Below are 23,017 nucleotides of genomic sequence, written 5' to 3'. Positions count from 1 at the left end.
ATATTTCGTAATGCCCATAGGAGATTAGGTGCTCATGAGTGTGTTTCGCATTCCCGGTGCAAAAGCCTTGTCAAACTATCATTAGGCTCTTAAAACTACCCTTGGACAAACCCGCAACCCCTACGAAAGCCTTATCAATTGTGGGTGTGTAAGGTTGCCGGCCGGATTATCGTACTCAGAACATTGCATTTATTAGTTTCAGGCCCAAAAAAACTGTCGTAGCCACACAAACAACGAAATCCAAGTGAAGTTAGCGTTAAAACCGCAAAGAATCGATGTTTGTTTATATACTTATGGGTCAGAAACCGAAAAATGCGATGTGCTAAGTGCGATATTTGGTAACATGGGCCCGAATGTTTGATAATATGGGCCGCTGGCTGGAGCGACGGAGGCCTTGGTACCACCGTTGCCAGATTGTCGTACTCAGCCTCCTATGTTTGCCGATTTCCGACCCAAAAACTGCCTCCTCGACCCCAGTATCTGCCTTCATATATAGTTATCGTTAAAATGGTTAATTATTGGTGTTTTTGGATGTAGCTATGGCTCAGAAACCGGTAAATACGAGGCTCTGAGTACGATAATCTGGCAACGGTGCTTGGAACAGTCTGCAGGGAAGAGGGACATAAAAAAGGCAACCAATTAACGATTTTAACAAGGACGGACCCCCCCCCAAAAAAAAAAAGCATCACGTAAAGAGAAACGAGTCAGTTGAGCGCCATTAAAAAGTAATTGGTGGGGAGAACTTAGCTGAGAAAGAGGACGAAGAAACTGAGGGTCTTTGAAGCTTTGAAAACTGGGACTCTTCTCGCCGTGGCCAGAAATGAGTGAGTGAAAAGGTGACTGAAGGTGAAAAGATTAAGTAAGGGAGATTAAAAGAGTGGCCGTGTGTCGTTACCATGAGAGGCGAGGCAAAGGGAGGTGGACTTCCCTTTAATTAATACAGCCTCAACGAAAGGGTTCTAGAGAATTAACAATTGGCACTTTTTGCATTTATAATTTTGATATACATTAAAGTCAACGGATGGATGGAAGAAACGGAAGAACAAGAACAAGGACCAAAAAGAATAAGAAAAAACAAGAAAAAAAAGAGAAAGAACAAAAAGAATAAGCAGAGATGAAGTGAAGAAAAGGAAAAGGAAAAAGATCCCTATCAAATCAGCTCTCAAGAAGTATAATAAAAAAATAAATAAATAAAAGAGCAAAACCAGCTTACAAGACTATTCCCAGCATCTCCTCTCAAGCATACACACTAAGAACCAGATCGACTTCATACATACAAACAAACAAACATCTCTTTCCAAACCCTAGCCGCTGGACGCATCAAACCCTCACGTCATCAAGGCATCGAAAAAGATTACCCGCGCGAACGCCATCACATGATTCGGAGGTTAATATTATTGGAGATTAATCCCGGAATCAAGCCAAATTAGAAGATGGATTTATTGAAAAGTGTTTGCCTAATGAAAGCACCGCCCTTCTTTATTCCCAAATTTAACGCATGGCCTGTCAAAAATATATACATGACACTCCAACACACACACACGAACGCACGGGTCATATTCTTCTTTTTCGACATATCGGCGCCCCAGCACACGTATTTGACAAGGTTTTCGTAGGAGTTTTGTGCATTTCCAAGGGTAGTTTTATGACCCTGGTGGTAATTTGATCCTTCTTCTGTACACTGAACCTACCAAACACTCATTAGAACCCGACTAATCTTCTTTTTGGCTTTTAGAAATAGTTGATGTTGATACCGACCAACAGACGAAGTGACAAAATAACCCTATAACTTGATGTTTCCTCGAATAGAACATCGCTTGGCTTTACAGACTGCACAACACCAAGCACGTCGTTAGGGTAATGGTTCATTCATGATACATGCTACCATTACTACTACTACTACTACTACTACTGCTGCTTAATGATTGGCTTACCTGGCGTCGACACTCCCTGTTCTGACCTTTTTACTCTCCACAGGTAAACACCAACACCCCCATATGCCTGGTTGGTCACTGGTGGATAGAGGAAAATGATACATGTGGTGAGTCGCAATAAGAGAAAACGCCTGCTTCTACGGGCTAACTTCTCTAAAAAATAACACTTCTCCCTTAGCGGTACATGATGAAAAAGGAAATCCAACAAAACGTATTTAGTGATACAATATAAGCTCGTTTGCTTCCCCGCGTGTCAGGAAAAGGATGAGGTGAAGAATGAGGAGGAATGCTGTTGACAATGGAAGCAATATGGCCTGAATTACCGACCATCAACCTAACTTACTAAACCTGTCCATTACAATGCATACCAACAAATAACTTTTCCACACGCATTTGCCTCCCAAGCATGACCAACAGCAATAGCATCAAAGCCAATAATATCAGTGTGAGGAAGGGGAATATCATGAAAAATGAGAGCAATATAGTCCACCAAACTAACTTATTCAACCTGTCCACCACAATGAATAACAACATGAAATTGTCCCATGCGCTTCTGCCTAGACAGCATGACCACTAACCACCACCACTACCACCACCACCAACAACAACAACAACAACAGCGTGACCAGCTAGCGGATGCGGTTAACGAGAGGTTCCGAGCTCGAATCCCGCAGCTGCCTGGTTATACTTTTTCGACATGACGAGACGAAGAAGTTCATCCATGTGGAGAAGAGGAATCAGCGCCCTCTATAAATGAACATGGAAGGGAAAGTTAGGGAGGGACATAGAAGGCATTAGAGGAAGGAAAAGAAAGCGAGAGAAACAGTAATATGGGAGAAAAATAACATGGAAGGAAAAGTTAAGGAAGGAGATGAGAAGGAAATAAAGGAAGGAAAAGAAAGTAAGAGGAAGGTGATACGGAGATAAAATAACAAGGAAGGGAAAGTTAGGGAAGGACATGAGAAAGAAGTAGAGGAAGGGAAGTAAAGCAAAAGAAACGATAATATGATGAAGAAATAAGGAATGAGGAATAAGTATGCAGACATTTCATGGGTTTCATAATCAAAATGGAAAGGAAAAGGGTGGAAAGAACAGGATCCAGGAAAAGGTTGAACCCAAAAAGGTACTTGTCAACTCAACTTTTACCGAATTATGTAAGGGAAGCAGAGGAGGGCGGGATGGGACAAACCAGAGAGATATATTACGCCGCCACCATAAAAAAAGCATCACTATAGCGTTACTAATGGATCTGTACCGACCAGCACCAGCAGCCTCCTCCTAGAAAGCCTACCGCTGTGAGCTAACACAAAGAAAAAAGTTCAGAGATTTGGTAACAGTATTCTTATCAGGCAACAACATAAACTGCAAAGAGAATATAAAAAAAACTAGAAGAACAGAAACCAGAACCTCACCTTACATACAATACAAACAAACACACATACACACAAACAAGCATACATACATACATACATACATACATATATACATACATACATACAAAGGCGTCTAGATTTGTTTTTTATTATTGTTATGTTTTGTTTGTTTTCCTTTCTGCTGCCTTCCTTGCTCAGAACATCCATTCAAACACACACACGTACATCCATCCATCCATCCATACATACATACATACATACATACAGACACACATATATACATACATTCGTCCCCAACAGCAATGACAATGGTAACAGACACCGCGTAACGCATCCCATGAGCCACAAGTACACGCAGATTGACCACGGTGAACATAAACCTCAATTCCTCGACACGGGACCGAGGTGGCAGTCGGGCGGATCGGTCAGTGCCTTAAGTGACCGCAGGGGCCGTAGCCGGATTCTCTGGGGCCGATTAAGCAGGTTTTGCGTGTGGGGGGAGCGGGGGGGAGGATGATGTTCTGGGGGGGAGGGGGGAAGGGTGTATGTGTGTGTGTGTGTGGGGTGGGGGGGGGTGATGTTGTCAGTATCCATGTATCTATCTGTCGGTCTATCAGTTTACTCATCTGCCTATCAATCTTTATCTATCAATGTTTATTATCAACCCATCTATGTCTTCCTTTTGTTTATGTTTGATAGCAATGGTTCAAGTTTGACTGACCGTGTGTGTGTGTGTGTGTGTGTGTGTGTGTGTGTGTGTGTGTGTGTGTGGATGGGTGGGTGAGTGGGGGAGGCAGAAGGTGAGGAGGGCGGAGTTAGCTTGAGGGTCAGAGAAGGAGAGAGAGAGAGAGAGAAAGAGCCGCAAGAGGGGCGAGACAGAGAGGGAGAGAGGAGAGAGTCGTTGGCCCAGTATGTGTTAGTTAAGGTTGTGGCGTGAAGGGGAAGGGAGGACGAGCTGCTGGTGCCTGGCGAGTTGAGTGAGTGAGTGAAGGAGGGAGTGAGCGAGTGTGAGGGGAACTGTGTGTCTCTACCTGTCGACGGAATTTGTGGATTTGTATACCGGGTTGAAAGGTGAGTCTTGCGTTGATAGTTTTCATTTGTTTTTCTTCACCCTTTCTTCTTATTTGAGTCTCTTGCAACTACGACGGGGGGTTGAATTTATGACCTTTGTTGGTGGTGATTGTGTTAGTTCTGTTTTTAATGGAAATATGATCTATGTAGGTTTATTCTATCACTTATACTCTATTCCTATGTGAGCCTTTTTTTCATTTCACGAACTTTGTCAATCAGAACAGATCAAGCTCTGTAAATAGACACAAACACTACATTTAAAACATGTCTCCTCTTCCCATCAAACCTAAACAGACATTATCTTACAGACACTTCCCTTTTACGTCTTCTTCAGCCACTTCCCTTTGCGTCACTACACTTCTGCGCCTTCTTTTGTCACTCCCCACCACGTCTACTAACGCCACTCCTCTTCTGCGCCTCCCACAGCACCTTCGTCACAATGGACATGCTACAATCCGCCAACAACGCCATCCTCAACACCAAGACCTCCGTGGACACCTTCTCTACCGGGCTCAACGACTTGGCGGACTCAGTTGGCTCCGGACCCTTCATCGCCCTGGTAGCCGGTGCGTTGGTCTTGGCGGCGGGTTTTGCGGGCATCTCCGTGACGGGGATCGCAAGAGTGGACGAGTACTTCGGGTGGCCGATCTGGTCGTCTATCTTCCCCACGTGGCGTGTTGATGAGGCCAAGAAGCAGTTAAAGAGGAAGTGAGTAGCAACTTCGGTACGCACTGTTAGGATGACGTTAATGGATGGTAGAGAGAAAGAAGACGTAAGTATTGGGTTCAGTACGTGTTCTGAGGCAAAAACTAATGATTGATAGATTGTCAGGCAACGGTTAATGGATGATAGAGAGAAAGAGGACATAAGTATTGGGTTCAGTACGTGTTCTGAGGCAAAAACTAATGATTGATAGATTGTCAGGCAACGGTTATTGGATGATAGAGAGAAAGAGGACATAAGTATTGGGTTCAGTACGTGTTCTGAGGCAAAAACTAATGATTGATAGATTGTCAGGCAACGGATGATAGAAAGAAAGAAGACGTGAGTAGTGTGTTCAGTCATTATTCTACAGCAAAAAAATAAAGATTGAGAGATAGGAGGAGGAAGTATTGTCACAATGAAGTTAAGATACACCAGAAAAAAAAAATGCGAGTGGTAGCTTCAGTACACGCTCTGGGACAACGGGTCACAAAAGAAAAATCAGGTACATTGTTGTAAACGAAGAAGAACTGAGACGACGTTTAAAAAGGACGGTAAAAAACATGGGTAATGCTACTTTAAAAACTCACCGCAGAATATTATGGAAACAATGGGACGCCGCATCGCACGTGCATGACCTCCAAGCATCATATATATTAAATTTTACTCTGCGGTTTGTACCCTCAGAGTCCCTTGGGGTTAGACTGGAGTGATGATAGTATATAATAACGTTAATTAGTGATGCCGTTGTAAGGGAATAGAGGAGAGCGAGAAGCCGCCGCAGAGCTCTTGTTTTCCTTGGGTCCTTCGTCCAACGCGGAAAAGCCGGCGAGGTTGAAACTTAATCTTATACATAAAGCTTTCCTAATCTGCTTTGAATGTGAAGTCGAGAATGATGGGAAGGAAGGAAGGGAAGAAGGAAGAGATGGAATGAGTAAAGGAGGGAGGAAGGAAAAAAGGAAGGGATGGAGGAAGGAAGGCAGAGAGGGAAGAAGAGATGAAGAGAGAGGAAGGGAAGGAAAAAAAGACGAAGGAAGAGATTGAGGGAGGGAGGAAAAGAGATATCATTCCACGGTGAAGGTCAATGGGAGCTTTTGTTGTTCTTGTCATTGCTGTTGTTGATGTTGTTTGAATGTGAAGTTTCGAATGATAGAACGGAAAAGAAGGAAGGAAGGAAGAGATGGAGGAGTGAAGGCAGAGAGGGAAGGAGGAAGGGAAAGAGGGTGATATTATGCCACGGTGAAGGCCAATGATATCTTTTGTTGTTGTTGATGTTGTTATTGATGTTGTTTGTGGGACGGTGAGCTAATTAGTACGCTTCAGGTGTTTTGTGGCTTACGGAAACAGCGTCATCAGCGCGTCCCAGTGTGTTACGCGGCCCGTCATCAGTCGCACATACACACACACACACACACACACACACACACACACAGATAGAAAGATAGGTAAATAGATGGAGAGAGAGAGAGAGAGAGAGAGAGAGAGAGAGAGAGAGAGAGAGAGAGAGAGAGAGAGAGAGAGAGAGAGAGAGAGAGAGAGAGAGAGAGAGAGAGAGAGAGAGAGAGAGAGAGAGAGAGAGAGAGAGAGAGAGAGAGAGAGAGAGAGAGAGAGAGAGAGAGAGAGAGAGAGAGAGAGAGAGAGAGTGTGTTAAAAAAAAAAAAAAAAAAAAAAAAAAAAAAAAAAAATTGTGGGAAATGAAAAAAAATGACAGCCTAAGAAAAAAAATGAAAAAATGCGAGGGGAAAAAAAAGAGACTGGAAAATATAGATACACAAAGTAATTTTTATGAAGTTTTGATGAAAAGTAAACTCGGGCACTGAAAGCCGCGAAAAAAGGGTTAAAAAAAAGATGCAAAGAAGCTATAGTGAAAATTAGTGCAAAAATTTTCACTAACACCAGAAACTTCAAAGAAAAACCTGGGTGTTATAAGTTACACACAAACGCATATCCGTGACACCTCAGTAAGTATCTCAACACGAACCTTTCCCAACCAATTTAATCAACGCAAATATTTGTAAGAGTTCATTATGAAAGCGCTACGAGTCAAAGGTAGATGAAGAGATAAAAAAAAAGAAGCAAGTGAGGAAAATGAGATAGCAGAGAGAAAGAAAAGTAGAAGGAAAGGAAAATATGTGACGGAAAAGAAATGTACTAGATAAAGAGGAAAAAACATGCGAGGAAAATTAATCAGAAGCAGGAGAGGAAAGTAGAAGGGAAAAAACCATGTATAAGGGAAAAGAAAGCAGAGAAAGAGATATACAAATGAAAAGGGCAGAAAGGAAAAAAGGAAGAGCAGTTTGTTACGAAAGTTGTAGTAATCAAATGTAGATGCAGATAGAAAGAACTGAAGGAAATAAATAAGAAAAGGAGAGGAAAGAAAAGGAAAGAAAAGGAAATAAATAGCAGCGAGAAAGAAAATTAAATAGGAAGAGAAATATATAAAGGAAAGGAAAATGAGAAGAAAGAGATATGTGAGAGAAAAGAGTGATAAGGAGAATAGAAAGAAGAAGAGGAAGAGAAATATGTTTGTACTCCATAATCCCCCCTCCCCCCCCCGAGTACACCTGACCGACTGACTGCTGCAGGTAATTACGTAGTGGCGACACACCTGGACGCACGCCGCCAGGTATTACAAGGAAACATACACAAACGAACACACACACCAGGCGAACCGAGAGGGTGGGAACGGTTATACAGAGGACAAAGGAGAGAGAGAGAGAGAGAGAGAGAGAGAGAGAGAGAGAGAGAGAGAGAGAGAGAGAGAGAGAGAGAGAGAGAGAGAGAGAGAGAGAGAGAGAGAGAGAGAGAGAGAGAGAGAGAGAGAGAGAGAGAGAGAGAGAGAGAGAGAGAGAGAGAGAGAGAGAGAGAGAGAGAGAGAGAGAGAGAGAGAGAGATACCAATGAAATAAGTGGTAAATAAAAGAAAGAAGAAGAAAAAGAAGAAGAAGAAAAAGAAGAAGAAGAAGAAGAAGAAGAAGGAGAAAAAGAAAAAAGAAAAAGAAAAAGAAGATAATGATGATAAAAACGAAGAAGAAGAAGAAGAAGAAGAAGAAGAAGGAGCAGGAGAAAAAGGAGAAGAATCAATAACCAACAAACTTCTTCTCTCGCTAAGCCTTTGAGCGCAACCTTTAGCCCGGAAAATACAGGTGAAAATATACGAAGATAATGAGTGCGTGTTTAGCTATGATAACGCACCTCCTCCCATTGTGTAGGCGCCGCGGAGGGAGGAAAGGGAGGCGCCGGGCTAGGCATGGAGTGTGGTTATGTGGTCCAGCCGTTTGGTAAATAAGGTGAGGGTGGGGGGAGGTGTGGGAGGCAGGTATGCTAAGTAAGGGGGATGGGGTGCTGGGCGTTAGGTTACCAGCCTCAGGTGTTGACGTGTCTGCTACTCTTAATGGTTACACCTCTATTTTTTGCTCTCCCTCACTTCCTCTTAACTCTCTCTCCCTTCCTCTACCCCTCCCTCCCTCTACCTAACTCTCCCTTAATCTATTCCTCCTCCCGCCCTCTCTCTTCACCTACTTATTCGAGTTCTTCCTACTTTCCCACCTTACAGCATCCCTCCTTCCCTCAACCCTACTCTCCCTTCCTCTGCCCCTTCCTCCTTCCCTCCTCTCTCCATCTCCCTTTCTCTACGCCCTCCAGCCCTCTCCATTCGCCTACTTTTGAGGATTTCCTACTTTCCCCTCTCCCAGCATCGCTACTTTCATCTCCCTTCTTTCATCTTCTCTTCCTCCCTCCCTTCCTCAAAGCCTCCTTCCCTCTCTATCTCCCTCTCTTTCCTTTCTCGTTCTTTCTTTTAGTTTACTTCTAAGTTTTTCCTACTGTCCTCTTTCAGCACCCCTTTTTCCATCTCTCCTTCTTTTAGTTTCTCTTTCGCTCTCTCCCTTTCTCTCTCTCCCTTCATCTCCCTCTCCTCCTCCTTTTATTTCCTTATCTCTCCCTCTCTATGTATTTGCCTACTTGTCTCGCTTTTTTCTACCTTTTTTTTATACATTTTTCTACTCGTATATTATTTTCTTTCATTTTCTTTTATTTCTTTCTCAATTATATACATTCTTCTTCCTATTTTTCTCTCCTTCTCTTTCCTTTCCTTATCCCTTACACACCTCTCTCTTTCTCTTCTTTTTGTTCTTCATTTTTAACTTCCCTTCTCGCTTGTGTTTCATTTTCCTCGCACGTTTTATTTTTATTTTCATCATTTTTTTTTCTATTCTTTCCCCTTCCCTGCACTCCCCCACCCCCTCCTCCTCCTCCTCCTCCTCCTGAATTTCGTGTTTGCCATCATTATCACGAACACCATAATGTCAAGGTCAACACCCCCGTTATTTTGTTATTTTCACACACCATCTTTTGCATTACCACCACCACCACCACCACACCACACTATACCACACCACACCACATGCACCATCATCACTTGCAACACCACCAACACCAACACACAACCACCACGCATCAAGCATAGACACCATCACGCCACATCATACCTCACCACATGCAACATCATTACTTTCTCATCAACACTCATTCATTACCTCATTCACCAGTATCTCGTTATTGCGGTTTTTCAGTCACCATCACCACCATCACCATCATCACCACTGTCACCACCACCACTAAGACCGTTCCGTACCGTCTGTTGTTGGTTTTTTTTTGTTTTTCTATCTGTCACCATTTTCACCATCGCAAAAAAATTTATATATGAAACAAATTCCTGAGTCACTATCATTATTCCGCTTTGCCTCACCATTAACATTCTATCACCATCCAGTGCTGCTTCACCATCTGTTCCGTCATCATCTGTTCCGTTACATTTTTTTCCCCACAATGCACCATAAAGAAAGATTTCATTTATAACTTTAACCTCTCCCTTCCTTTCTTTCCTGCTTCTCATTTTTCTCTCTTTCTCTTTTTTCTTTCATATTTTTCACTTCACATTTTTTCTATTCCCTTTTTCTTCTCTTCTCGTTTTTCTTCTTTTCTCTCTTCTCTTCTCTTCTCTTTTCTTTCCCTCTCATATGCTTTTCTCTCTCTTATCTTCTCTCCCCTCCTCTTATCTTCTCTGTCCTATCTACCTCTTTACTTATCTCCAGTTCCTTCCGCTCAACTTCACAAGGACAAAAGAAAACAAAAGCAGAACAAAACAAAAACAATATCCGAGAACCAAATGCGTAGAATCAGTGCATAACTAAACCCACAATGAACACAACAACACACGAACAATATTAGCACACAACCCAGCAAGTCAATCAACCATTAGCATCCGTTCAAAACCCCTTCGACCCACTCTATACAACAACGATAAAACTAATATATAACCATGATGTATAGTGAACTGCAAGAGGGATAAAGCTATGCATCAACCCCCAGTGAAGAAACATTAAAACACATACATAGCTCAACCACATCAAATAATCGACCAAAAGCATCAGTTCCTACGTCTTCGCCCTACTTTATACAACAACAACAGGGGGATAGAAGCAATATATAGGGATGTAAAAGGGTAGATAGAGGAATTAATAAACCCTTAGTAAACAAAAAGACTCACACACATTTCTCAGCCTCGCCAGTCCGTCAGCCAACAGCATCACTTCTAAATCCCTTCGTCAAACTTTACAACTCCAATAGACGGATAGAAGCAATATACTGGCATGTAACAGGGAGAAAAAAAAATAAATAAAACCGCATTGAACATAACGATACACACACAATACCAGTCCATCAGCCAACAGCATCACTTCTAAATCCCTTCGTCCCACTATACAACAACTACAAAATTAACGTAGCAGCATGTATAAATGTAATGACTGTATAAATAAATCCACGGTGAACGAACACAGCGACGCACACACATTCCTCAACCATTCCATTTAATCAACCTATTGCATCACTTCAAAATCCCTCGTCCCACTTTGCAACAACGAATAAATGTAATATAGAAGCGTAAAATAAGTCACGCCCTACTTCCAACGTCAGCGACCTCCATCACACTTTCTTGACCCCAGGGAGGGATAGCTGACCGCGCTGCCCCACTTACTCTCTCCTTCCCTCTCTCTCTCTCTCACTGTTCTCCTGGCACGTGCATACCCAGAGGCTGTAGGTAGGTGGGTGGGTGGAGGAGGAGGAGGAGGAGGAGGAGGAGGAAGAGGAAGCACTAGTGGTGGAGGCGGTGATGTTTAAGTTATTGCTGTTGTTGTTATTGCCACAGAGAGAGAGAGAGAGAGAGAGAGAGAGAGAGAGAGAGAGATAACCTTATTTCCCGACGTGGTTGAGACGTAAAATCAAATACAGCTGCGATGATAGAGGACAGTGTGTGTGTGTGTGTGTGTGTGTGTGGGGCCGAAGTCGTGGCCGCTCTCCCCGCCCGAAGAAAAACAAGCACCAAAAAGAAAGAAAAGAAGAAAAAAAGAGAAATCATCCACTTGCAAAAAAAATACACGAAAAAAAAAAATAACGACAGGTAACTAGACGTGCGTACCTGGCGACGATGAACACACACACACACACACACACACACACACACACACACACAGCTATGACACACTTATGCATTTCAAACACCCTCGGAGCATCTATCATATCGTGAGAGTAATGGGCCGGAGGAAGATGAAGAATGGGCCACGAGAGAGAGAGAGAGAGAGAGAGAGAGAGAGAGAGAGAGAGAGAGAGAGAGAGAGACTAATTACCCTTATGATATTAACTGTTACCGTCTCTCTGAAAATCAACTCTATCTCCGAACTTTGTCTTTATATTTTTCTTCTCAGCATCTGTCTCCTTCCATCAATTATTTCTACTTATATTTATTTCCTTAGCGATCATCTTTTAGTCGTCATATTGAAAGCGCATATCACCACGAATCAAGTCTGTATTGCTTTTTTCAACAATTATCTTATACAATCATTATGAAAAATTGCTCTCTCTCTCTCTCTCTCTCTCTCTCTCTCTCTCTCTCTCTCTCTCTCTTATGAATTATGTATGTTTTCCTTTTCTTAATAATTATTTTTACCTATCTTACTTAAAACATGTATTTCCAAACGCATTAGTATAGTTTTCTTGCCATAACAGTCGCCCTGAATTAACCATCTTACTGAAAACCCATGAATTAAGTCAGTCTTTTTTACCTAAGTCTCCTTGTAACCATCTTATTTAACCACCTTACCATCAATTCAATCAGCTTTTCTTTCTCTCATGACAGTCTTCTCTCTCTCTTCTTTTCTATCCTCTCTACATCTTGAAAACACGTATCTCCTTCAGTCTATTTTTTTTTCCTTGACAATCGCCTTTAAACATATCATTATCTTATTGAACTTAAGGTCGGTTTTCTTTCCTTGATGACACGTTTAAATATCTGATTATCTTATGAAATTAACCCAGTTTTCCTTCCTTGATAAACGCCTCTGCTTATTAATACTGAAAGTGACCCAGTTTTTCCTCATCGACAGTTGCCTTCAAACATCTAGCTTCTCGAAATTGACCCAGTTTTCCTTCCCCGGCAGACGCGACGACGTGGCGCAGGAGGTGGCGAGTCTGGTCCAGCAAGCGGTCCACAAGTACTACCAGATAGAGGAGCAGCAGCTAGTCCAAAGTCTGCCTCACTCCGGCTATTAGTCACCTCTCCTCTCCTACCTGACAACGCCGCCCCCACCGTCTCCCATCCCCTCAAGCCCCAGCCAGACAACACTCATTATTCTTAGCAGCACAGTTTTCTACGACCTCCTCCTCCTGCTTCTTTTTCTTCTTCCTCCTGCTCCTCCTCTCCACTTTACTGTCCTCCTTCTCTTCCTACTTCCCTTCTTCCTTCTTCTCTTCCTCCTCCTACTGATACTCCGTTCTTCTTTTTTTTTTCCTTCGTATCTTCATCCCGACTTTTCTTTCTCTCCTCCCTTTATTTCTCCTCTTCCTCTTCCTCCTTCTCCTTCGTGCTATGAGCCTTCTCTCTCCTCTTTATAACTCTTGATTTTATTCTGCTTATCTTTATCGTTTTTCCTCTCTTTTACTTCTTCTATTCTTCTATCATTTTTTCCTCCTCCTCCTCCTTCTATTCCTCCCTGATTTTCTCCATTTCCTTCTTCTCCTCTTCTACAGTTCGTTATTCTCCTTTTCCTCCTTCTTCTAATCTATCTTCTCCATTTTCTCCCTCCTCCTCCTAATCATCATCTTTCCCTCTTCACCATTTTCACCATCATCATCATCATCATCATCACCATCATCGTCGTTGTCACCATTTCCCATTGTCACCGCAAACTCATTTACCTCTTGACAGCTTTCTTTTTCCTCCTCCTCCTCCTCTTCCTCCTCCTCCTCTTACCCCTCCTCCTCCTCTTACACTTCCTCTTCCTGTTAAAAACCAGCCTTGTATTTACTATGATGACTTGCTCCTCGTGGTTCGCAATATGTCTTTGTACTACAGTGACTATTTTTTTTTCTTAATATTATATCCTATTTATTTATTTATTCACTTATTTATTTATTTATTTATTAAGTAAGTTAGTTATCCATATCGTTAGATGGTAGACGAATTACTATAGTGTGTGTGAGTGCGTGTGTGTGTGTGTGAGTAGGCATTAAGCACTTTTATAGTCCCTCTCAACAAGGTCACTAAATCCGTATTAATGTATTTGAGAGAGAGAGAGAGAGAGAGAGAGAGAGAGAGAGACGCGTTCTATTCCTGTATTTTATGTCCTGTCCTTTTCTCGTCAACGTCGCTTTCCTCTCTCTCTCTCTCTCTCTCTCTCTCTCTCTCTCTCTCTCTCTCTCTCTCTCTCTCTCTCTCTCACACAAGGTTATTATTCCCTCCTTTCTCTATATATATTTTTTTCTTCCGTTATGCTTCTCTATGTCTATTTTTGTGCGTCTCGATGAGCGTCTGTATGTCTGTTTGTTCTACCGTGTGTCTCGTCTGTCTGTATGTATAGTTGTATGTGTGTATGTATTTGTTGATTATATTCTCTCTTTCTTTCTTCTTTCTTTCTTTCTTTCGTTAATTTATCAATATTTCTCTTTCTTTATCTCACACATAAACTTATTTCCGTATTTACTTTGTTAGCCCACTACCATCTTCGTCGATTATTTTCACTCTTTTTTTCTCTATTTATCTGTCTATCTACCTATCTATTCATCTATCTATCTATCTATGTATCTATCCTCTGAACACACACACATACTTATTTCCTTACTCCCTTTGTTTTTCCACTATGTTGTACCTGCATTCATTCGTCGCTACTGCATCGTACGTAAATAGAGTTAAGTTTGTTACACGAGCACTTGTTACCTAAATAAAAACACACACACACAACGTTACTTTACCTATTTTACTACTACGTCGAGGCTGAGAGGTGTTTTTTTTTTCGTCGAGGCTGAGAGGTGTTTTTTTTTTACAACAAAGGAGACAGCTCAAGGGCACAAAAAAAGGAAACGATAATAATAATAAAAAAAAGCCCGCTACTCGCTGCTCCTAAAAAAAAAGAATCAAAAGAGGTGGCCTGAGGGAGATGATGATGACGTTGATGAAAGTAGTGAGAATTATAATAGTCGCTCCTCTCTCTCTCTCTCTCTCTTCCTTCACACTCCTCTCTATTTACGCCGCGTCCCACTTAATCTACGCATATGAGAAGGTCTTTAAGGATTCGCCTCTTGTTGTTCTTTTTTCTAATCCTCACTCATTTGCATCTTAAAACCTTGCTGGCGATGCGTCACGGGAAAGGCGGAAGACGGGAATGGGAAGGAGATGGTAAGAGATTATGGAAGGGGAAGAAGGGAAGAGAGGATACATGAGGAAGGAGAAGGAAAGAGGGAATGGAAGGGGAAGGAGAAGGAATAAGGGTATGGAAGGGGAGTCATTGAGGTTACTAAAGGGAAAGGAGATAGAAGGTTAAAAAGTGGAAGGGAAGAAGGGGAGATGGAGGGTAAGAATAGGTGAATAGGAGTAGATGGAGTAGATGTGAGGCGTGGGAGAAGGAGGGGAAGGGGAATGGAAGGGAGTGTGGAAAGAGAGTCGTTGAGATAACAGAACCACAGAACCCAGCCTCGCCCCTCCTTTCTCATCCATCTCACCATCTCAGTCTGGTGCAAGGAGAGGTATAGTTTTGTCACAGGTGGGCAGGAGAACAGAAGGCAGAGAGCAAAGAACAGAGGAGTAGGGGAAACAGAAAAGGTAGGAGGAAATATGACAGGTGAAAGAGGGAAAGGGTATGGGAGGATAGATAGAGGAAGGAGGGAAGGGTTGGAGGGCAAAGGTAGGTATGAAGGAGAAAGGGAAATAAGGAAGCATTACAGGACACATATAGAGGTAGGAATAAAGAGAGGAAATAGATTAGCATTACAGTAAGTTTATGACAAAGGTAAGGACTAAGAAGGGAATAGAGTGGCCTTACATTGCGACACATCAACGCCCCAGTAGCAGCAGCGGCAGCCTTTTGATAACCTTAGTAGAGATTCCTAAGGGCGGGGTTCAAAGGGCAATTCCCTCGACATCACTGAGGCACCTCTGGAAAGCCTCGACTCGCTACTGTTAATAAGGAAACGCTGTGAACTCTTAATGAAAGCCGTATCTTCCTACTCGAGAAGTGAGAATCGAGGAAGGAGAAGGAGGAGCTAGAGGAGGAGGAAGGAGAGAGAAAGGGAGACAGAGGAGGAGCAGTAAGAGGAATCTATGACGTAAGACTTTGGCCGTGTTTGGAGATGAGTAAAAAGGGACAAAGGGAGGAAAGGGATAGAGGGAGAAAAAGGAAAGGAGGGAATGGAGGAGAGAGAGAGAGAGAGAGAGAGAGAGAGAGAGAGAGAGAGAGAGAGAGAGAGAGAGAGAGAGAGAGAGAGAGAGAGAGAGAGAGAGAGAGAGAGAGAGAGAGAGAGAGAGAGAGAGAGAGAGAGAGAGAGAGAGAGAGACGGGAAATTAGACTGATATAAATAAGGAAATAGAGAAAACTGAGAAAATATACAAGCAAGCAAGCGAGAGAGAGAGAGAGAGAGAGAGAGAGAGAGAGAGAGAGAGAGCACCACTGACTAACATCCACTCTTTCCGGCAAGCGAGGTTTACTTTCACTTTCACTGGAGGAGCCGCTGGCGTGACGTAGCGGCTCTGGACACTCCGCCGCTCACTCTCACTTTTACTCCGCTCGCCCCGGTAAAGAGGAGCTCCGGAAGCGCCTCTCCAAATACCTACAACGCACACGAACTTCAGACGCCAAGAAATACGTTATCAACCCTCTGAAACGCGTCTTGGAATCAACGAAACAGTGAATAGTGAAGATTTAGGACGCGAATAAGGAGTGTAAGTAAGAAAAAATCGCTATAACACCAGGACAGAAGGTAACCACTGTGATGATTCCCCTGAAGAACCTCAAAAAGCTACTCAACGACACCGTGGCGGCCGCAGACACAAACGCAAGCGACATGGAACACCTAACCAACGAAATATCACCGGAGACCATCACCCACGAAGACGCAGACACCCTCAGGTCGCCCAAGCTCTTCCAAAGCACTAACCTCGCTAAGTTCTTCGGGGGCGTCGATCTAGCGGTGGTGGCCAAGGTGGGGCTCTTCACCCTGGCTGTCCTGCTACTGTTTGATCTTCTTGTGTACTACCTGGCGCCGGTGTCACGCAGGAAGAGTCTGATGGTGACGCCGTGGCTCGTGCAGGTTATGTCCGCCACCTGGGATGACCTGAGCCAGAGAGGTGCTTATGCCAGGTAAGAATATGGGATCTGGGGTGAAAAAAAAGAAAGACGTGAGTTGAAAGACGAACAGACGACAAAGACTACACTTCCATGGACCACAAGGACATATGGTTTGTGTTTAGACCAGGTAAGAGAAAGGGAAATGAAGGTTAAGAAAAGGGAAAGAGTTAGGATAAGGACATGAGGTTTGTGCCTACGAGAGAATGGGAACTGGAGATGGAGAAAAAGAAAGAGAAATATATAAAGTTTGTGTACGTGGTAAGGAAGGAGATAGAAACTGGGTGAAAAGGGAAAGAGTTAGGATAAAGACATGAGTTAAAAGATGATCATAGACGGTAAAGACGATATCTCAAGGGATCATAAGGACGCGGGGTTTGTGCCGAGGCCAGATAAGGAAGAGAAAGGGGACTGGGAGTGAAAAAAAAAATAGAACAGAGACATGAGCTTTATGCTTACGCCATATAAGAGAAAGGGAATTGGAGGTAAAAAAAAAAAAAAGATTAAAAAATACGGTAAAGATTTAAGGTTTGGGGTTCGTTCAAATTCTTCCTGCCTTCTGAGACGATATAAGTAAAAAAAAGCATCCACACCAGGGAGGAAAGAACATAAGTTAAAATAAAAAGAATATTCAGGATAGTTATATAAGGTACAGGGTTGATGATTTAGGAGTCTGTCAAGTTTTATGTGCCTCCAGAGATGCCGGGTAAGGAGAAAAGGGCACTGAGACTAGAACATAAAGGAAGAGAGAACAGAGATGACTACATGATGAACAGAATAATGACGGACTAAGAGAATGAAAGACAAAAGATGATAACTGAGGTAAAGTGAATAACAGAATATGGGAATAAAAGATAATAGGTGATAAATTAGGAAAATATAGTAATCCCAAATAGGAACATATGAACTAGGGACAAAATCAAACGAGAACAAACAGGGATAAAAGAAAATAATGAACAGAGATAAAACTTCTGCAAATAAATGATAAAAAGAAAGGATGGGATAACGGGAAACATGAGAGAGGAGTAATAAACAGCGAGAGGAGGACACAAAATGATGAAATAAGTAAAAGCATGATTGACAGAAAAGGAAAGTGAGGTTAGATGATTCAGTAGACAGGAATGAGGGCATGACGACAGTTAGGTAAGAGGAGAAGAGGATGAGGAAATACAAGGGAAGAATAAGAAAACAAACTATGACGGTATACTAAAAGGAATGTAGTTAGGACAATAAAAGAGAGTTGAGATGGTAGTGAAAGGGAAAACAAGAAAATATGAAGCAATGTATAAAAAACATATTGGAGGAGGGTATCAGGACACCTCTCCTCCCGAAATTGACCCTTCTTTCGGCCACCTCTTTGGATTCTTTTTAGGAGCAGCAAGTAGCGGGCTTTTTTTATTATTGTTGTTTCCTTTTTTCTTTTTTTTTGCCCTTGAGCTGTCTTCTTTGTTGAAAAAAAAACAGGAGCAAGCATAAAGGATGTATATTAAAAGGAATGTAATTAAGAAAAGAAAAAAAAGAGAGTTGAGGCGGTAGTGAATGAAAGGCGAAAAGAGAAAGAAAATTAAGAAACGGATAACACAAAATGCTCTCGATGCTCCCCTCCCGAAAGCGTTCAAGTCGTAGGAAGGAGGAAATGTAAACGAAAAAGACTGTTTGCTCTAAGAATATTATAAACAAAAGGAAACGAATGGAAAGGTGGAATATAACAAAACAAGAACGAAGACCGATAGAAAACAAGAACAATGACGGAAATGTGAACGAAAAAAAAGATTGTTTGCTCTAAGAATATTACAAAAAAGAGCAAACAAATAGAAAAGAGGAACATAACAAAACACGAAGGAAGACAAATAGAAAACAAGAACAATGGCGCTAATCATACAAGAAATTTAATAAGATGTTCTCAACTTCATATTTAATTGGGATAAAACAAGCAATTATATATATCATGAAAATATAATTACAACCATAGCATTTACATGAAAAAATAAAGTAAACAACTGCAGAAACGTACACACACATAAATCGCGCATCAAGAACTTCATGAAATAATCACTCACCAAAAAAAAATTTAAACGAATAGATTAGCATTACGAAACGGTGAATCATGCATTTTTTTATGTTTGAACGTGGAAATAAATGCGTCAATCTACCTGCCTGTATGTATGTCTATCTGTGTGCCTGTCTGTGTCTGTGTATGTGTGTGTGTATGCTTGTCTATATGTGTGCCTGTATGTGTGTCTGTGTATGTGTGTATATATGTTTGTCTGTATGTGTATCTGTATGCGTGTAATGTATGTATGTCTGCCTGTGTATATGTATATTTGTCTGTCTATATGTATGTATGTATTCATGTATGCAATTATGTATGTGATGCAATATACATAAATTTCTTCACTACTATCGTCGTCTTGATGCAATGCCTTTCACCGCCGCCTTTTCTCCCCTCCAATTAGATCCGATGACGCTGTGGGGCCCATCCTGCGCTCCCTCTCCACCACGGCGGCCAAGTACGGGTCGAGGTGGGAGAAGAGCAGGCTCCTCTAGACGCCCGTACGCCGCCGCCTCGCTGGGACTCAATGGGACCCGCCGCGCCCAAGGAAGGACTCGTCTTCTCGGCTCCTCACGATACAGTCACCGAGCGAATGTTTGCACCGACGACGAGCCTTGAACCGACACTGTGATATGTTTCCTGTCCTTATAGCTCTTCTCGGTGATAGATTATGACCTCTCCGGGATAGATATGCAATGAAAACGTAGGAAATAAGCAACTGTTATGATATAAACACGAGAATAACTATTTCAAAGGTAAACCAAATACATACTCTCAGAAATGGAACTCTCTTATTCTTTGCTTTTAATGCACGATGCTGTTCTTATCAACGAACCATTTAATAAAGCACCCGTGTTTACTTTATTTTACTCCAGTGTTACCTTAGTTGACCTTAGATACGAGACAGGGAGACAAAATAATTTGTACATGAAGACTACCTGTTTTAACCACTGTCTGTATCAGTTTCAACGTAGAGAACGAAGAGACATATCGACACCTTAAATCACGCATGTTTCCTTACTGTATGAACACTTATATATCCTGACATGTCCGCCTCTCTAGTGCACACACACACACACACACACACACACACACACATGACCTCGTTCTTCATATTTTTGCTATGCGCCACGCCCCCTTCTCCTCCCTTCCCTTCCATTCCCCTCATTCTATTCCCTCCCTTAACCCCCTCCCCTCCTTTACCTTTTCGCGCTATCTTGCATCCCTCCCATTCCCTCCTCTCCCCTTTCCCATCCCTTACCTCTCCTTCCCTTCCCTTCCCGATTTTGGAACCCGCCCCTTCCCGTCCCGTCCCGTCCCTGGAGCCCGCGGGAACAATACCTGGATGGGTTGTCACGTAGAGGTGTTCGTGTGACACAATCGAGTTAGCGAGAGGCTGTGTTTCTCTGCTAAATGGCTCCACGACACAAAAACGAGGGAGGCTCTCAGGGAAAACGAGACAGACCAACTGGAGCTGAAAACGGCACGGAAAGAGAACAGGGAAAAAAGACACATGAATGATTTTTCCTTTGTTACCGTGGAAAAGTTATCTTCTGGATCAGTGTCATGTAACCTCACTAATAAGAAGAGGGGAAAAAATGAGACACAGAGACCAACTGACGTGGAAATAGAGAGGGGGAAAAAGATACCTGAGCTGTTTTTCCTCTGTTACCGTTCAAAAGTTTTCTGTATGAGTGTCGTTTGACCTCACTAATGAGAAGCAGAAAACAAGACGAATTCGCCAACTGGAGATGAAAGAGAAAACAGTAAGTGAACAGGAAAAAAAAGAGATGCAAGAACGGTTTTTAAATTGTTACTGTTCAAGAGTGAGTTCTCTGTAGCAGTGAATATTAACGTTGAAATCTAAAGGAAGTAACTGACGAAACACATACATAATAGGAAACTGACAACGAAATTAAGGAAGGGAAGGAAATACACGGAGAAAAATATATAAGCTTACCATTTATGATTCTCCACTAAACCAAACGTTGAAAAAAAAGCTGATAAAAAGTTGAAAAGAAAAGAAATATAACGAAACGCAAGACAATGGAGAAAGGCAACGAACGACAATAAGAAAAATATACAAAAATAATAAGAAAATAAGATAAGAAGAAGAAGAAGATAAGGAAGATAAAAAAAGATATATGTGAAAACAATTACGCTACCATCCATGACTAGACGTAAATATTGATAAAAGAAGAAAATTAGAGAGAGAGAGAGAGAGAGAGAGAGAGAGAGAGAGAGAAAGAGAGAGACATAGAACAAGAGAGGTGCATAGACTTTTACCAGTACAACGAGTGAAGAAGCTAAGCCGATGTGAAGGTTGTAAACAGTCCGGGCAGGCGGGAGTAGGAAACAAGATCCGGTCGAGCTGAAAATGCCAACGGAAGAAAATGTGGACCAAAAATACAGGGAGAAAACGCAGGGACTGTTTCTTAGGGGAGGAAGTGAGTACTGGATTCCCTTACGAGAGAGTGGGAATACAAAGGAAGAGGAAATGTAGCTTTTTGGCAACTCATGTTTTTCTTATAGCAGCAAAAGGAGCACGGGGCAAGGCTTTAAATGGGAAAGGTGATGAAAATGGAGGTGGAAGGCAAATGGATAAGATAGAGAGAGACCGGAAAGGATGTGAGGAGATTTTAAAAGGGAAAGAAGTTGATAAAAAGGGAGGTTTAAGGTGAATGGGTAAAAGAGACCGTAAAGGCGATAAGGAGACTGTAAATAGGGAAGATGTTGATTATAGAAGTGGACGAAACATGGATTAGAGAGAGGCCAAAAAGGAGATAAGGCGATGAGATGGGAAGAGGTTTAAGCATATACAGAGGAGAGATGCACAATATGTAGTGAGGAGGATGCTGAGAAGGAAAACAGGAAAATACAGGAAATTCATGGAGGCCGCAGAGGATGATATGCAGCCAGGAAGGAGTGACGGAGGGAGAGGCAGAAAATTGAGAGAGATGGAGAGAGTTGATCCGCCGAAGAAAAAAAGACGAAAAAAGATGATTATGGAGAGAAAGGAAAGCAATAACCACTAACAACAATGGACAAGACCCTAATCTACACACAACTACTTCGCAATCAGGAAATTCTTCAGCAATAAACACTTAAGGGAAAGCGTTGAGGTATTATTTATGTCAACCCTCCTACCTGCCCCCTCCCACAGGACACAGCCAGGTAAGAACAGGTAAGGGGGATAGACGGGGTGAAGGGGAGGTCTGATGCTACGCCCTCTCACCACCCACACATATAAGCTCCCTCCCTCTATAACCCCTCCCCGTGCTCCCCGTCTGCTCTTCCTCCCCACCACGACCTCTCCAAGTGTGTGTAACCTCGCTTACCACTCCCCACCTTGCCGCCCACACACACACACACACACACACACACACACACACACACACACAATGCAGCGTCACAGGCTTACGTAAGGAAACCACACGTAATAAAGAAAGCGAAAAATTATTAAACAAGTCTCCCCAAAAATAACGTAGAATTCGCGACAACAAAAAACGGACGGATGTAAACACTGATCCGGCTTTTTCCTTTAATATTTTCATCTTTCTTCCCATTTTTCCCACTTTTTTTTTCCTCCTTTCTCTTTCCTTTCTTTTCTTTCCGTGGAGGGTAAATGCTTTCCAGGTAAAGCTCATGTGTAACTTTCACTATTACTTTTACTCTCTCTCTCTCTCTCTCTCTCTCTCTCTCTCTCTCTCTCTCTCTCTCTCTCTCTCTCTCTCTCTCTCTCTCTCTCTCTCTCTCTCTCTCTCTCTCCCCATCCCCCACCCCCGGAAAGTAAAATAACTTCACCAGCGACCCAAGGAAAGAATGGAGAAAGGGAGGGACTGAGAGGCGAACCGAAGAAAAGTGAGAGGTATAGGGAGGGAGGGAGAGAGGGAGAGGGAGGGAGAGAGAAAGGGCCTCGTGCACATCCTCCTTTCATATCCGTGAGTTCCTTTGACCGCGTGTAATGGGTGACGCACAAGAACCTTCAGGTAATACGCCAGCTCACCTTACGCAACGCACAGGTACACACACACACACACACACACACACACACACAGAAAGGTATAGGAAGAGACAGACATACAGAAGGGCACAAAAAGATAAGAGAGAAACCGAAAAGGAGATAAGGATTGTAAACAAGGGAGACGATGTTGAAAATGGAGGTGGAGAGCAAATGGATAAGAGAAAAGAAGAAGAGAAAGAGAGATAA

At 42.5% G+C, this 23,017-nt stretch overlaps 2 protein-coding genes across 2 annotated transcripts; both read left to right on the top strand.

Moving 5' to 3' along the window:
* Positions 1-4,189: 4,189 nt before the first annotated feature.
* On the top strand, positions 4,190-14,372 carry LOC126983969 (uncharacterized). Its single transcript, XM_050837246.1, has 3 exons — positions 4,190-4,378; positions 4,805-5,086; positions 12,579-14,372. The coding sequence occupies exons 2-3, from the start codon at positions 4,818-4,820 to the stop codon at positions 12,688-12,690; spliced, it is 381 nt and encodes a 126-aa protein (XP_050693203.1). The 5' UTR covers positions 4,190-4,378; positions 4,805-4,817; the 3' UTR covers positions 12,691-14,372.
* A 1,774-nt stretch (positions 14,373-16,146) lies between these two features.
* Positions 16,147-19,671, top strand: LOC126983968 (uncharacterized). The gene is made up of 2 exons (XM_050837245.1): positions 16,147-16,769; positions 19,211-19,671. Exons 1-2 carry the CDS (start codon positions 16,402-16,404, stop codon positions 19,299-19,301), a joined length of 459 nt encoding a protein of 152 aa, XP_050693202.1. The 5' UTR covers positions 16,147-16,401; the 3' UTR covers positions 19,302-19,671.
* Positions 19,672-23,017: the final 3,346 nt, after the last annotated feature.

Source organism: Eriocheir sinensis, chromosome 55 (assembly GCF_024679095.1).
Source record: "Eriocheir sinensis breed Jianghai 21 chromosome 55, ASM2467909v1, whole genome shotgun sequence".
In the NCBI taxonomy this organism is placed as follows: Eukaryota; Metazoa; Arthropoda; class Malacostraca; order Decapoda; family Varunidae; genus Eriocheir; species Eriocheir sinensis.
Note: the sequence above shows the minus strand (reverse complement) of the source record. Positions and strands in the feature narration are given on the sequence as shown.

What these genes read in the sequence shown, in the direction of transcription:
- LOC126983969 (XM_050837246.1), top strand. Translation starts at nt 4,818, where the DNA reads ATGGACATGCTACAATCCGCCAACAACGCCATCCTCAACACCAAGACC. An exon ending in AAGAAGCAGTTAAAGAGGAA is followed by an intron (nt 5,087 to 12,578) that starts GTGAGTAGCAAC and finishes CTTCCCCGGCAG; the next exon opens with ACGCGACGACGTGGCGCAGG.
- LOC126983968 (XM_050837245.1), top strand. Translation starts at nt 16,402, where the DNA reads ATGATTCCCCTGAAGAACCTCAAAAAGCTACTCAACGACACCGTGGCG. An exon ending in CAGAGAGGTGCTTATGCCAG is followed by an intron (nt 16,770 to 19,210) that starts GTAAGAATATGG and finishes CCCTCCAATTAG; the next exon opens with ATCCGATGACGCTGTGGGGC.